Source organism: Numida meleagris, chromosome 2, assembly GCF_002078875.1.
Source record: "Numida meleagris isolate 19003 breed g44 Domestic line chromosome 2, NumMel1.0, whole genome shotgun sequence".
Classification (NCBI taxonomy): domain Eukaryota; kingdom Metazoa; phylum Chordata; class Aves; order Galliformes; family Numididae; genus Numida; species Numida meleagris.
In genome coordinates, this window is record NC_034410.1 from 36,176,482 (window position 1) to 36,193,914 (window position 17,433).

General features: G+C 36.2%; 1 protein-coding gene across 2 annotated transcripts in view; it reads right to left on the reverse strand.

Moving 5' to 3' along the window:
- The window catches only part of ZNF385D (zinc finger protein 385D), a 158,254-nt gene continuing 148,584 nt past the window's right edge, over positions 7,764–17,433 (reverse strand). For both annotated transcript variants that reach the window (XM_021388265.1, XM_021388266.1), the window contains 4 exons: positions 16,828–17,061; positions 14,716–14,894; positions 13,321–13,422; positions 7,764–8,627 (listed from right to left, as the gene is read on the reverse strand). In XM_021388265.1, coding sequence (XP_021243940.1) covers positions 8,394–8,627; positions 13,321–13,422; positions 14,716–14,894; positions 16,828–17,061 — 749 coding nt within the window. In that variant the 3' untranslated portion in view covers positions 7,764–8,393. The remainder of the gene's footprint in view (positions 8,628–13,320; positions 13,423–14,715; positions 14,895–16,827; positions 17,062–17,433) is intronic.

Here is a 17,433-nt window from a genome sequence, read left to right on the forward strand (position 1 = left end):
ACTTCAGCCAGTTTCTTCTCAAATTGTTGTCTGAATCCTCATAATAGAGCTCTATGTCAAATTATATATTCCGGATCAATGATTCTACCCTTGCCTAACAAAGAACTTACCCAAATACTGACAACTTTATCTCACCTAATTTACCTTTGAGGAGCCACAGTTGTTTCCTTACTCACTGCCCTTTCCACATGGTTAATAACTCTGACCTTTAAGAAGATCTAAGTCAGGTATCAAGGGGGTTAAATAGCAAAATATAATTGTCCCAATCACTTCTCTCCACTCTTCTTTAATTAGAGACATTATATTGACTATTTATCAGTCAAAATTATTATTACACTCTGCCAGACCATGAAACTTTACCACTGAACTTATAAAAATGTCACTGAAATTTACAGTGTTTCTGAGTGTGAATGGATCAGGGCCAATTTTTGGTGATGTCCTCAGTACTCTCAGTACCCAATATATAAATGTGTATTCTGTCACCTAAGGAAAGGCCTGTACTGATTTCCTGTCAGGCCTAGGAAGAATTTTTTTTGCTATCCTGATGAATAACTCGGCATCAATTTTGAGGCCTATTATTGCAGCATTGGAGATCATCTATTGCTGGAGATATAACGTCCAATAACGCTGACAGACTTCTCAGTTTTCCAGTTGCTTCAGTACACTGACCAGCATTGAAAACATTCCCACATTTGGGTTCAGAAGGAAAGTTCCTACATTAAACTGCCATTATACTTTTTTGCCCAAATGCAGTGCAGCTGTTGGACTCACCTGGATGTCCTTCTAGCAGCTCTTTCACACATTATGTAACATGTGCTCTTCAACACCAGTGCTTTCAGAGGGCCCTGGCGGGTTTTGAGGATTCAGACGTTTTTACTGAAGCTTAGATTTTAAGTGTGTCAGTGGTGTAGAGCAGATAATTTGTATTCTGCTCTGGATTAAATGTCTGTAGCATGAATAGTGATCCACCACATCCTGTCTTATAGAGCAGAACTGAAAAGCTTCTAAAGTATCTACTGCGGCAGTGAAGTTCCCGACAGTTAGCTGGAATGCAGATGTCAATAAAATATGAAAGGCCAGATTCTTTTTTTTCCCACTGCTTTTCATAGCTTTGCAAAGGAAATGAAAATAGCTCCAGCTTTTCTTCCAAGGATTGACTTGCCATGCAAAATACCCAAGAGGAGAACAGAGAATTGCACACAGACAGGGAGAAGGCTCAACTGCAGCACAGCCAGTAATATTGATTTCAATGACCACTGTTTAAAGCACCAAATACTAGAATGAGGGGCTGAATGTAGTACTTGGTAGCGCAAAACTTGAGCCATATGCTTGGTTATATTACGTGACAGAAATGATAAAGGGTTACATTATTACATACCTGTCTTACACACCTATTAGCAGGTGTTTCTTTCTTTTTCCTTTTAATACTCTTTGTAGTGTTCTATCCTTCTGGAAGGGGGTCACAGAACAGGTGAGAGGAGAGGAACAGGAGGGAAATAAGAGCAGTGTATTTACAGGGGAGGGATCAGGTGTGCACACATTTGTCCGAGCAACTACATGGAGATTTTACTGTTTGAATGAGTGGATAAGGAGTGACAGCTGTTTTCATCTCCTTTCTAAAACTATAAAAACAGTATAAGAAAGAAATAGAATTTCTTTTTCTTAGCTTGACACCTACACTTCAGTGAGCTGCTAGGACTTAGGCAACTGCAGTAAGTAAAAAAATGGGGTCCAATGTAAAGCTCATTACATTTTTTTCCTTCTGCTCCAAACATTGCCTTCATGGATTAATTCTGAAGAACAAAACAGATTCAGGCAGCAGTTTGACTGGTAATGCTATGGACAAGACTACATCTAAAATATCTCTGAAATTAAAAATAATTGGGAGCAGAGGATAGAGCTGTTATTGGAGATGACTGTCCTCCAAACTGAAACACTTGCAGTAGAACACAAGCTAATTCCTCAAATCAGAATTTTCTTCAATTTGTTCTCCTCTTTGATATAAACACATCAGGAACATGTGGGGACGGGACAGGATGCATCTTGTAAGGCTGTTGGGCAGGTGCTGCCCTTCTTCAAGCCACCAAGCAGTTTTGAACATGTTAAGCAGGCTGCTATAAAAGCATAGTTTTTTCTCCTATATGCTATCATCTCACACTTCCTTGTGCCCCAGAAGAACACCTGCACTTGACAGATTGTGTTTTGAGCAGACAATTTTCACCTGATACATGTATCAATGAGAATTGTTCCCATGGTAAATGACAGCCATCAGCCACAAGCAGAGAAAAGGCTGAAGCTGTTAAAAAATGCTGCAGGCATTTATAGTGAGAAAATGGTTTATGATTTTTATGCTTTCTTTCTATTGCATTTGCACTCAGAAATAGCATAGTTACTTTTCAGCGAACATATGAAATAACATTTACATTTAATTAAATCTTTGAAGAATCCCAAAAGGGAAACATTTCAGGAAATTCTGAAAGACAACAGTGCTGTCTGTGACAAAAAACCCTGGCAAGCTTAGGTAAAGAGTACTATAGTATACATATGTTCTCGATTCATAATATACTAATATTATTTTGGCACTGTTGCTTTCAGTTTTTTATTAAATTTATTGACAGATCAAATGAACCATCAATAGGCTTGATGAATACCAGCTTCTGAAGGGAATATTTAAACTGATGGGTTCTGTCTTACGAGAGATGGAAATACAAATAAAGTGACATAGAAGAAAAAATCAACTCGTAATAATAATAATTAAAAAAAATTGAAATATGGCCATCCTTTCTGGAGACCAAGGCACTGACAAGATGCAGTCATATCTTGGCTTGTATGACCAGACATGAATGCATGGATTTCACAGGAAAAGTCTTGTCTTCTGTAACTGAGTGTCCAACATTTATGTAATGAATATTAAGACTTGCTTTTAATTATGAGTGTCAAATGTTCATTTTCTCTAGTGAACAGTGTAGATTTTTGTGTGCTAGCAGTGTAAATAGTGTGAGGGCCATTACTACAAAGCAGCAGCACTATCTAAGCCAAAATCTTCTGTGATCTTTGTTGTCAGCAAGTTAATTGTTTTCAAAGTTAGAATCTTATGACCTTCAAAGTCGTTATTTTACCCAGACATTCATGCATGTCTCAGCTTGTAATGCTCCACACGGCACAAGTAAAAGGAACCAAATCATTTTACCACATTCATTACATTGACTCCTTTGACTCTCCTTACTTCTCCATCATCTCAGTATGAAGCTGAACGCAGAAAATAGGCCACCACTAAGTCATGTTTCAGGTTCAGTCAAGTTTCTTTATCAATATATCGATTCTGAATCAGAGTTGAATGATACCTAAATGCACCACACAGCATGACTGCAAGAAACCTCAAGCATGGAGGAAAAAAATAATGCCTCTACTGCAGTCAGGAAGCTTTGCAACTGCTTTCAGGAGTCCCAGGGTTAAGAGCGTTATAGTTCTCATACTATCCTTTATTTTGGTCTGGAGCACAGAGTGCCTCAGCCTCTGACATTTCAGATCAGGCTGTGTAACTATCATCCTGCCGGTAGTGACATTTCCTCCAAAATGGTTCTGTATTTTAATAAATCTTATAGGTGGGGAAGAGCGTAAAGCTCTCAGCCCTGGTTAAACCCTTAACTGTATGTTTGAGATCTCTACTAGTTCAAGATAGGATCTATCAGCTTTGCTATTTCTTTCAGTCAGGCACAGAAGCTTTTGTATGATTCATTGGCACTGAAGTAAGGTGCTTGCAGATAAAGAGAACAGGGGAAGATGTGTTGTAAAACATTTCTGTAGTATTTTATATATTATAAGCTAATATTTTCAAATACATCTAGGTAAGTAGGAACACCACAGTTGTTTTCCTGTGAACTTTAGCTGCTTAGATCCCTGAAGCCTGACCTGTGCTGAAGTCACTTTTAAAAGTGGAAATTCAGACATCTATGTTAATAAAAAATATAGATTCTTAAAAGGTGTTATAGGCTTTCAAATTCACCTTGTTTTCAAAGATTTATGTGTCCAAACAATTTGGGTGGCTGTGTAGCTGTGTTTCATATTTACCCATAAACATGTTGTATACATTGAGAAATCTTTTCAGGTCTTGCTCCTCAATGTTTGTCTTATTTTCATAAATCACATTTATTTTTGCAAAAAATGAGAGATATTAAGGTACAAGTTCTCCAAGACGCTTCAGAGAGAATCTCAAAGCTATGCATTTATAGGGAGCAGAAAGCAGAAACAGAGAGTCCTAAGAAATGTAATTTCAACTTTCAGGGAATATTGGACCAATACTCTTTGGTATCACTGGGGCCTAGAGTAGAAGTGATTATAAGCAAATTCATTCAGTTGCGGTATTGCTGGCATAACTGGAAGATAATGAGTGTGAGGCATTAATTTTACCCATGGCATCCTTTTGTTGCTTCAACAGCTAAAGACTTTTTTCATCTTTTAAAATACAGAGCCAATTGTGATATCCCAGTACTAAAATGACAGATGTAATTCTTCTAGTTATATTAACTTTATTTAGCTATTTTTAATTTTATATATTTTTATTTTAAAATAAAGATGTATATTTTTCAAATACAATATTCCTTGACATGGCCATTTCTTTTTTTTTTTTCTTCCAGTTCATTTTAGATCATCATAATCATACCATTTGTTTACTGACCTCTCACATCAGCTTTTACAGCAGCTTTCAAGAAGGTAACCGATTTCATGTTTCAGAGCAATGATGAACCTTCAGAACAAAGGTTTAAAGCCAGAGATAGTTGGAAAAAATGCAGATAGTGTAAAAATATAAATATATATCCCTTCCACAAAAATACCATCTCTCCGGGTCAGAATAGAATAGTCATTCTTTAACATTTAATACAGAATTTAAGAAAATATCCCTGAACCTATTTGTTTTTCTGAGTTCATACCCAGCCATTTCCCTGCAGGCTGATTTCATACTGTTATTCCAGTGAGTGACTGTGTCTTCAGCGAAATTATCTGTTTCCTTGTGCTTTAGGTTTCCTCCTGGCCCTGGAGTGTTACTGTAATATGAAATATGGTGACACATTTTGTTTCAGTAGTGCCCTCCACAGTGAATGTACTGATAGGTAAGTGTAAAGTATCTTCTATTTGCTAGCTCCTTTTTCAGCTACTGTGGACATGCCCTTGACTGGAAGTTCCCCTTGCCCAATCACATTGCTGTGCCAGTGTTTCCTTTGACATATATATATAATATAATATTGTTGTGCTAACATTCCAGGTACATTGATTTGTTACTGACCAAAAGGGGGTGGAACAGCAAGGCACAGAAAATCCACTATACGTTCTAACATTTAGGCTTTATCTTTTATTAGGTAGTGAGTAAGAGACATAAAAAGAATTGAGTCTGTTTACAGCTGAAATTTAAAAGAGACTTGTGTGAACAAAAACTTGTTCCATAGAGCACTGTGACAAAAGAGGTCCAAGAAAACTTAAGGTGTCATTGCAAATTAGCTCATGTAAGTAGTTAGAATGACACTCTTTTTATTTCTAGCAAAACTTTTATTAATTCTGCATTTAGTACTGTGCCTCCATACATGCCACAGGCCACATTATGAAAGGATCAGCCTGTTGATTTTGATGGCATCATGAGAACGTGGCAGGATATACAGCAGGTGCCCATGTACCATAAGGCCGTACATAAGAGCCTACAGGACTCCCCTTCTCCTGTCTGCATTTCCTGGGGAAAAGATTTTCTGCTCAGGCCTCCTCCCTTCCCAGCCCTCCTCTGCTTGTTTTGCAAATGTTTAATTACATAGGCTGTTACAGAAGGCTCTGGAGATAGACAGTGGCTCATGGAGCACATTTTGAAAACCAGTGCCCTACTTGAGGAAGAATCTGCCCTACTTGAGGAGGAATCTGCACACAACTGGCAATGGCACTACATCCTCTGCAAAAAGAAGGAAGGTTGAAACTAGGTTTAAAAGACCAAGGCTAAGACTTTTTAAAGAGAAGTTTCACCTTACTACACAATGTTTATGTACCCAAATAAGTAGAAACTTTTTGTAAATTCTGAGTGATAGCACAGGTTTTGAAGGCTGGTCTGTTTACTGCCTCTTTACTGGGAGCTGTAGAGTAGAGAGCCCTTTAAGATGTCAGCCCCCAGTTATTTAGGTGCCTAAACTTCAAGAACTTACTCATACTCTTCTCTTTTTGGAAACTGAGTGAAAACAATCCAGTGAATAACCAGCCCTGACACATCTATTTCACATCTATTTCATGGCTACATTGGAGTGAATTAAATATAACCAAAAGCCTACTTCATTTCAAGGCACAAACGTTTGCAAATAAACTGGATGAAAAACATATACATAATATAGAAATTATTTTAATAATTTTAGATAAATAAATGCATCTCTTTGGAATTCTTTGGACACAGACATCCATGGAACCTCTTTCTCTCTTTATATATATATATATTTATAAAATCTATATGCAGAGAGCTTTAAAAAATGGCAAATACCAATGTATATGGAAGGCTCATTGATGAACTGCAAGTCAAAAGTGCTGTGTATTCCCATCCTCTATATCTCCCACCTGTCCATATTAACCACAGGCAGTATTATGTAGCAACCACATGGTCAATATTTTGCATTACTACCATTTAATAGAATCTTTCAAATCATTTCCCAATCTAAACTTAAATTATGTTTTTAATTTTTATTCCTCCTAAATGTATGGTAGGCATTTCACTTAGCTACACATCAGAGTGGTCACAAGTGATTCAGCAACACACTCCATAATATTAATAGATACTTTTCAGCTCCCTATGGGAAAAAGCAGGCAGCAAGAATCAGATTCGAGACATCTATTTTTTTTTTCTCTGCTGTTTGTTATTTACCACTTAATGACCCACATGTGAAACTCAATGGTTATATAATTATTTTATATAGTAGATTTTCTGTTTATAAGTTATTTTTCTTACTCTAACATATATACAATATATCTATATATACCCCTGAAAAATCTTATTTTAAAGGGACACAGTCAACCCCTTTAAGCCTCACAGTAAACATATAAGGCTTTAAGCTGTCCATACATAACGGTCAGCAACAGAATTCAAGGGTCCCTTCAGCTTCTAAAGGTTGTATTTGTTCCAAACCCACAATGTGCAGTTATCTCACAATATGTATCTTGTGTTGCTGTTTACATTTTATAGGTATACTAAAACATTTTATATCACATCAGTAGGAAATAAAACGAGAGAATAAATCAGTTTCTAAAACTAACCCTACTGCAAAAAAACATTACCTGTATCTACAGACACTCCCACTGGTATGATATAAAAAGAATATGTGCCATTCTCAGGATGAAATTCTGGCTACACTGCAGTCAGGAGGAACTTTATACTGACTTAAATGAAGCCAGGATTTCTCTCTTGATATTAATTTGCTAGGTATGACTATGCGTAACCCATTTGGGAAGACTCAACACTGAAGTGTCAGGCCTGTTTCATAACAAGACTGTATTTTTTGCTATCCACTGGCCTTAAACATTGATCAATACTGTATGTATTACACATTTTGAATTTACATACACTGTACACATATGTTCTCAGTTAAATAGGAGTTTGACCTATTCTGTGTACAGCATTTGAATTTACTTTTTTTTTTCCACTAAATTTTCTTGATCATTTATCTTATCTTAACCATAGATTACCTTCATGCCCATTCTTCTACAGGTGAGGAAAACATTTTTTTCTCACCAGGAACAGCTCCACATTATTGGTTTTTTTTTTTAGTTGTTTTTTTTTTTTCTTTTTGTGACATACTTTGTTCATTTTAACTTTTGCAATGCAGTTAGAAACCTAGTGGCATAGATAGAGACACAATACTACTGTTTTACAAGACATCTATTGTATCTACTTTTGTTCAGATAAATATCCAGTAACTGCTGATTTGGCAGGAGGATTGGTAAGGTTCTACTATTCACAGTGTTTCTTTTCTTTTCCTTCTTCTTTAATCTACAGAATAAAGTATTTTATGTACATTGGAACCAGTTAATGCCCTTTAGACAAATTTGTAAGTTGTTTCATAAAGCAGGAAAGACATTGCAGGGAAATATGTGCCAAAAAGCACGGTCAAAAGGCTTCATAAGTTTTATATGTCACTACAAGTCAATGCTGGAGATCAGTTCTAAAACGATCAATACTTAAGAGGAATGCTCTCATCTGGAGAAAATACTGCCCATTCCCCCATTTAGAATTTGTTCAGTTCTCTATCAAAAGTCCTGGCTCTTCATATATACTTTAAACTATAAATAAACACTGCATAGTTCAATGTTCTTGGTTTTCTTTTTTGTTTGTTTTGATTTGAAAAATTATTGCAGTACAATTATTTCCTGTTTGGAGTTCAGTAAGGAGCAAACAGCACAGGAGTATGGGTGGTCCGTATAGGCCCCGGAGCTGGTCGTAGGAGTGCTGGAGGAAGTGCTGAAGTCTGGAAAAGGGTGGCTGCTGGGGCTGTTCGAAGACTGAAGGGGGAATTCACAGCCACAGCAGCAGCTGCTGCTGCAGCTGCTAGTGGATTTGGTAAGATTCTTGGAGCCATCGGCTTTGAAGGTTCCTTTGAAAATACTAATTTTACCTGTGGGGAAGAGAGAAACAAACAAACAGAGAGACATAGTTTGTTCATATTAGCTACGTGACAGGAAACTTGACTTAAGATTATAAGTGGAAAATCAACTAAGAGAGGTTCTGGTTATTGATTCTACGAGCTGCAGGGTTGTGACAAGAGACACAATCTCACACATTAAACAAGAGAAGAACTTGGTAAGGGACAAATAGTTTCAGTGTTTCCTTGGTTGTGGGCTCATGCCTTATCTCTGAAACATTTAATTTAAAATGAGCCGAGAAATCAAGGAAAACCTAAAAGGGTGCTGGGCAATCTGCAGATAAATTAGCCCACATGTATGCTGTAAGAACTAAATAAGAAAGAATTAGCCATCAATTAAGGAATTTCCATCTGGACAGCTTTGAGACAGAGAGCAGACCAGAATGAAAACACATCTTTTTCCCTAGTGTGAAAAACACTACGAAGGTACAGTTGTTTTCATCATTACAATGAAAATACTACTTAAAAACAAGATGAACATCTAGATTCTGTTTATTAAGTGCAGACACTAATAACAGACAAAATAAACAAAGCTTATCTTGCACCAGTTATGAAAATCTCCTAAGTGCATTTCCTGTGTTAAAATGGGTGATGGATTCTATGGATGTGCTGCCTTCTGTCATGTGTCATCTTGCTGCATAGTCAGAAGACTGTCTTTAGAAGGAAATGTCAGAAATAATTTTTTCACTAACATATTACTCAATATTATAAATATTGTGAAATATTTAAACAACATTGCATTGAAAACTCTTGCTTATATCAGTTAATGTAGTGCTAAATCATGTTTTTTTTGTGACTGTCATTGAGGCTTTTGCTTTAAATATTTATAAATCATGACTCTTGCTCAATACCAAATACAGTTTAGAAAATAAATGAATAAATTCATTCAAATAAATGAATAGAGTTTCCAAAAAGGAACTAAATAAGCTCAAGATTTTCCCAAACTAAATGAAAAAACGCAACGCAGGTTCATTATTATTTGATTATATGAGAATTTATACTTAATATTCATACAAATGAATATCAGAGTAGTCTACAGACTTCTACGGATTTTTATGGGATTTTAAGCTTCTAATGAGAAGCCAGGAGCCTGAATATCTTTGTTCTGATTTTATAACTGAGATGAGGATAGAGACCTCATCAACTGACAAAGAAAAATCCCATCAACTCTGATCCATTCTGGGTAGGTTTGAGTCTTTGAAGGACCTGATGTCCTTTGCATAGAATATATACCTGAATACATGGAGTTGCATATAGAATATGAATATGTGTACCATTGTGCAGTACATCTCAGTCTAAGTACCAGCACTTCACTCACGGAGAAAAGTCTCATCCTTGGATTGAAAGAGATTTTCAAATAATTAACTTGCACTGTATCAGTCTGATATCTTCTACTCAATACTGCCATTATGAGAGGATAGTCAGAGAAGAAGGACAAGATCATCTGACATGTACCATCAGTGAGTTTCATCATTACACTATCACTGTATTAAAATATATATATATATCTGTTGGTTCTTTATTAACCAGATGGATACAGAATTTTGAATTTTCCTAACATGCATTCATAACTTTGCAGGTCTCAAGGTCCTTTAAAGCTCTGAGAAAGATACTCAGAGTTTAATGCTCTCTTAACAGAGGATAAAATGGGCACTAGATACTATGAAAGTCAATGATCTTAATTACTCCTTGATCAGTGTTACACACAAGCTGTCCTCTCTTGCTGAATGTTTGACTTTTTCCTCCTTCCTTCAATTTTCTTTAGTAAATTTTTTCAGCCTTATTTAGAACAGTCAATAAAAAAGCTAAATAAATGAATAAATAAATAAATGAAAGAATTGAGCACAAAGTATGAGTAAAAAAAAACCACAAAAAATAGGGTTCTGACTGTAGTCTAGAATTCCATTCAAGGATATTTTCTATAAGAACTATCTTATTGTAGAAATTTTGGACTGTCAAATGCCTGGTAGCTTCTCTCTCTCTATTGTGACACTTTGTACTTACTTGATATTTGTAACTTGAAAAAATATGAACTAAGTCCCAACATTACAAGATTTTTTTGAACTGTGAAATAGTGCTGTGGGAATTCATAAAGTTTCCTTCTCTGAAGCAGTATAAATGATATTGAAAATATGGCATTGCAGAGCTGTTGCTCTAGAAATGCTAAGTAAATGTAGTTTGTCCTTTTCTTAACTTCCATAGGAAGAAAAACAGGTGATGCTCATTCATTTGTTGTCATGAAGAACAAAGATCTTAGGTGACTTTATATTTAAAAGGCTAGGACACTATTGCCATTCTTAGAGAAATCAGGAACTTCTAATGAAATTCAATGGACTTTCAGTTAATTTATCAACATGGTTCTCATTTCAAGATAGCTGTAATAACAGTAACAATATATACAGTATGATGCATATTCATTTCAAATCTCTCCACAAGTAGTAATTAACATACAGGTCAAGATTAAGAGTTAAGTAAGATTTACTTCTTTAATTTACAGTGAAGTAAACTAAGGTACAGTAAATGACTTGAAAACAGTAATGAAAAGTAAACAAAGTTAAACTCTAGAGCTCATAAAAAACATTTATATTCAAAGAAAAAATAGTACATCTTTGGCTTGTTGCCATGCAAATCCACATTCCAAGTGACAGTAATTTTGGGATTTTTTTCTATTCAATGCCAAAAAGTACTAAATGTTCTACTGTGGATACCTGTTTGCTTACTGCAAACTCATAGAATCACAGAATCATAGAATCATAGAATGGCCTGGGTTGAAAAGGACCTCAAAGATCATCGAGTTTCAACCCCCCTGCTGAGTGCAGGGTCACCAACCACTAGACCAGGCTGCCCAGAGCCACGTCCAGCCTGCCCTTGATGCTTCCAGGGATGGGGTATCCACAACCTCCCTGGGCAACCTGTTCCAGTGCATCAGCACCCTCTGTGTGAAAAACTTCCTCCTAATGTCTAACCTACATCTCCCCTGTCTCAGTTTAAAACCATTCCCCCTTGTGCTATCACTGTCCACCCTCATGAACAATCATTCCCTCTACTGTTTATACGCTCCCTTCAAGTATTGGAAGGCCACAATGAGGTCTGCATTTGGCTGTGTTGAACCTCAGTAGGTCCTTGTGGGCCCACTTCTCCAGCCTGTCCAGGTCCCTCTGGATGGTTTCCCTTCTTTCCAGTGTATCGACTGCACCGCTCAGCTTGGTGTCATCTGCAAACTTAGTGAGGGTGCACTTGATTCCATCATCTATGTCATTGATAAAGATGTTGAAGAGCACCGGTCCCAAGACTGAGCCTTGGGGGACACCACTCGTGACCGGCCTCCACCCTGACATAGAACCATTAATCACAACCCTTTGGCTGTGACCAGCCAAACTCATTCTCTTCCCTTTAAAATCTCTTTGTCTTTTTGCTCATCTCTGGTCTGACTTGTATAATGTGAGCACTTGGGAGTGAGGCAGCAAGAAAAGGACACATTGATTTTATTTGTCTATTCACCAATTGAATGGCTTTGGCTGGAGTTCTCAGAAATCACCATTACATAAATTGTTAAATAAGCAACTGTTTACAACAACAACAATAACAAAATGGTTATTTTCATACCGTGGGAAACAATGAACTTCCTAAAGGAATAAAGATTCTGACAGAGAAACTTTAGTATATACTTTCCTAATTATACTTTTTCTATTCCTTTCAGTATAGCTTATGCGTAGTGGAGACCTTGGTTTCCCAGGTGGATTAGAAAAATCCCTATGAGACTATTTCCCTACCACTGGATTCACCAAAATGATGCAGTCTATTATTCCATAACATCTAGGAAATCTCCAATGCAACTGAACAGTTCATGGATATACTACAAAAAAGGCCCGCCTCAACAAGGACAAATTTTATTCTGTCAAGAAAAAGAACTTATATTCAGCTGACAGAGAACTATACTTTCAAAGAAGAAAGCTCTGCATTCTGCATGCATTAGAGAAGATGGACAATGAATAAGGAGTGAATCTGTATAAGGTCAATGAATCAACACCCTCACCCTGCCAAAATCATCTATAAATCCTTACAAAACACCATGTCACATAAAACAATCACACAGTTGATCTAACAGAGATAAATATCAGATGCTCCACTATCCCACCCATGATATAAACTGTTTCTTGATTAATGGCAGGATCTTAGCAGAGTTTTTATTAAAAAGTAAACATTTTTTTTCAGCTTTTGAAGCTGGCAAGAACTCTTTCACAAAGTTTATCCCGTTGGTTTGAAATGTGACCAGAACCATCCTGAAACTGAGAGTAATTAAATGAGAGATGGATTTTTGTTTTTATTGTTTCAATTGTTAACTGAATACTTTATAAATGAGGGTAGAATCAAGGTTTTATGTTTTATAGAATTTTATAGTTATTTCAATGCTATTGCACTTAGTGAACACTGGAAAAATGCTTGACATTTGCATGTTTCTCTCCTCACTTGCTCTCTAATGACCTTTGAAATGGGCTTCTTTCCTAAAGTTTTTCAGAGGAGCTACAAAAACAAGGGTTCATACCCTTCAAAGGAAATATATTTCCATTGCTTACACCTTCTTATTTTAAAGATTCTTCCACTCTCATTTTCTAAACTCTCTGTACTCAGCAGGGTTCTGTGAATAACAAAGTGATTGGCTTACCCCTAGAGGATGTGTTCCCTTTTGGAGTTTGTTGTATGGGCTGTATTTAGGTTTAGGCGGCTTCCCAGCAGCTCTATCTTTGTGCCTTCTACTGCTTATGTGCTGTTAAAATACATCAGGGGAAAAAAAAAGAGTGATATTTCCTTAAGAGATCATTTTGAGTTCTTCTTGAATGCTCTCCACAAAAGATTATATGACTAATTCAATAATGATCGAGAATAGGGCCTGTTCCAGTTTGAGCATTTCCTTTGTGCACCACACATTAAGACTGTGATTTTCAGCAGTGCTCAGTTCAAATCTGCTTCCACTGTGTCAGTGAATTTCTCACCTTTGTTAACTTCAACAGGACATGAATTAGGTCAAAGCTAGAAACCTTTAAAAAAATCTTCCCTATCTCTATAAAGCAAATAAATTCAATCCACTGCTAATTGAGAGTTTTGGAAGAATATTAGTACCACATTCTCTATTAAAAATAATAATAATTGCACAAAATTGTTTAAATCCCAAAGAAGCCTAGAGATCCTTTTAAGATTTCAGTTGAAAGATGGTTACATATCAAACTAAGTGACAGTGAAGAAAAATCACAAAATCCATTATCTTCTTCATAAAATCTATTAGATTTTACAAGAATCATTCTACACAAAATTTATTGCAGTATTAGATGTAAAAGACCCTTTTCAGAGCTGTGTTTTCACTTTGATTTTCATTCTCAAGAGAGTTCTAAGAAAAAAGACAAAGAACTGGACTTCTTTCCTGAAAGGAAAAGACAAGCATTGCTATTGTCCATTAGAGAATTTATCTTTGTTCTTGTAAAGCTCCTTAACAAGTATTTAATTCCAAAAGGCATATGGAATTGAACTGTTTTTCAGAGCAAATGTTTTGCTCATCTGATGAATAACTGAACATAACTTAGTGTAATTGTAATTTAGAGGTCATGCTTCTCAGTTCTGATAAAAAGAAAAAAAAAATCAATTCCTCTCCATCCCATGTTTCTAAGTAGGTTATTCAATGTTCAGGGAAACATTGGCTGCAACTACAAGGCAAATATCATGCAGTATACTAAATGGAAGGTTTTATTAGCACTTGACAACTATAATAGTCTAAAGATAGTTGTAACATGTTGCAGCTTACAGCTTCTATAACTCTTTAAAAACATGTTTATATATATATACATATATATATAATATAAATTTTGAGAAAATACATTATATGCAGGAGAAAATGATATCCAAAAGTAAACATACAGCATAAAAACTAAATGAGAAAATTCTATAAGCTCCATTTGGATGTGAACTGTTAGACTGACACATGCTGATCGCGTTGGTACTTTATCACCATGAAAACAGAGAATAGCCAAGGATTTACACTCTGCAAGGTATCAAGGTAGCTGAGTACCTGTTTCAGTTGTGTCTCAGAGTTTACGTGCACATCACATATTTCACAGTGAAATGTTTTGTTCTGAAGGCCCGTGTTTCCTTTATTCACAGGTCCTTTGCCTTTTACGCCTGCCCGGGGAAAGGCTTTTATGGTTCCACTTCCATTCCGAGCTTCCAGCATAGTTTTGTGCTTAGTCCCTGGAGACATTAGAAATGGGAAACAGAAACAACTTTGGCAATTTGGTTGCATTCATTGTTTTGTTTTCTTTCTAAAAGAAAATTATATGAACCTCAGCTTGGTGCTACATGCTATCCTTGGAATATGCCTGTATTTGTTTGTATCAGATTAATACTTATGTAATGGTATTTCACATCTGATATTTAATTATTAGATTACAGTTCTGTAGGTAATTCACTAGAACAAAGCAGCCACACCAATAAGTATCCTGATGTGAAGTTAAATGGGTGTGACTTTTCTCATTAACTCCTGCTGCTAATAAGACCTGAACTGTAGTTGCAAAGGAAGAATAATTATCTATTAAAGGTGCAGTTGGCTTTGATTTGTAGTACTTCTAAACAGATTGATAAACAGTATGCATTAGGTAGCTTACACTTAAATCTGTAATTAAATAATTAGTTGTCAAACCACAAAGGGGCTGAGGTTCCTGGCAGAAACCTGAACATAAACAGAAACATGTTAGAAACATGAATGTGAGAAAAATGCACTTGCATTTTTTAATAAAATAAAGGTTGGACAGAAAACATTTGTGTCTGTTGCTGTACCTTTATTCAGACCAAACAATTTCTTACACTGTTAACTTCTGTGCAGCTTGTCTGTGATGACAATGGATTATTACCATGTACAGATTTAGTCAGTTCCCAGTGATAATCACTATATGCATCACCTTGTATCCTTTTCCAAGCATGCATCTGTGTGACCACACACAGTTTATCAGCACAGAAAGAAAAATTTGGAGGTTTGTAACTATTCACAATAATGTTTTGGCTCTCAAAAGGATCAGAAAAATGTTTAGCATCTAACCTTCATAGGAAGGAAGACATACAGGTAGAATGAGTACAGCTTTATGAACTTTTAATTTTCACCCGTACAAGATCTGTTATACAGCAAACACAGCATTCAAAACTGACTAGGCTTTGTTTCTCATGAATACCAACAAATTATAATTTCCTTTTTAATTTAAAATGATTTTATAGGCATGTCAAACTTCTTTCTTTCTTCTTTTTTTATTAAAATTATTTTTATTACATCATTAGACCATTTGTCATTTTTATGCAGGTATATTAGCTATCAGTGTCTCCACATTTCAAACCTGAAACTTTCTATCTCTTAACTCTGTTCATCTTGCAGTCAGGTAACCACTGACATCCAAAATCTGGACTTTTTCCATAGAACTGTTATAAATGCTCACTGCCACCATATTAAATTTCAAGATATTTTAACTCTGTCTACCACAAAGCCAATCAATAAAATGCTTAAAATAGTGACTCTGGATGATGGCTGACTACTGCTAGAATTTACTGACGTTACTAGCTCTAACAGCAAGAAGAGGTTTAAAAATTAAAGACAGAAGCGAGCAACTACCCATTCAACTTTCATGCACCGGCCACTACCAGTTTATGAAGACAAAGGAAAAATATATTACCAAGTTGTTAACATAAAATATGGGGCCAAGAATTCTAACTCTCATCACTGAACTCTGACTGACTCTGTCTCTTTCAGCCTTAATTTGTTAGATTTCAAACAAAACTAATGGCATTCATACTCAGTTTGCTAGCTGGCACAAACAAAAGTATGCAAACTCTGAACATCAAAGGTAATGAAGCATGAGCTGTCATTTAGCTCTATAAGGCTTGGAATCTGCAAAAGCTAAAATGTAAGAAAATGGGTAGCTTGCATGCAATAAAATTCCCTTCTTCCCCCTTTATGAAAGCCTATTTGCCTGTCATTTTTATTCTTTAATAGTTAATGAATTCTGTGTAATTGCCAGCTTTCTGCCACCTCTTTGTCCCCTGCTGCAAGAGATCTAAACTATTCAGGGAAAGATAATTGCAGAGCTCTTGAGACAGAAGGGAAAAAAAAAGGAAGAAAGCAAGCATTGCTCCATCTCACCACTGTTGTGCGCCTCCAGCTGCGAGGCAGAGTTGACAGCGACTTTGCATAGTGAACAGTACAGCAGTCTTTTTGCTTTTTCTTCCTCAGTCTCAACGGAAGGGCATGTCGTGCTGCTTGTGGCTGTCGAGGGGATTTTCTCCACTTTAGAGGTGATCTCTGTTGTCATAACACTGCTCTTCCGGATTTCCACGGTTGTTGTCGTTGATATTGCTGGTGTCCCTGTGGTAACATCTGTGGACAAAGGGAAAAGATGGAAGGAAACAAAATAAGAGGTTGTGACCTCCAGTGTTTGCTTGCTTGCATCACAACAGTGTAACTGCACGGAGAGCCAGATGCTGGTGATAGTATAACTAGAAGTAAAGAACTAAATCTGACCTTATTCTTTCATTTTTTGTGATTACTCCCATGTATCAAAATGCCATGTACTGTCTCCTCCATTCTGCTAAGACACATAAACTGAAAAGATAGGTCATTAAGACTGCACTGTACAACTGAAGGATAATTCACCAGAAGTGGTTGTGTAAATTACCAGCATAGTAGGTAGTAAACATTTAAATGCAGCACTTCGGATACGTAAACTGCCGCGGTACTGTATAATACTTA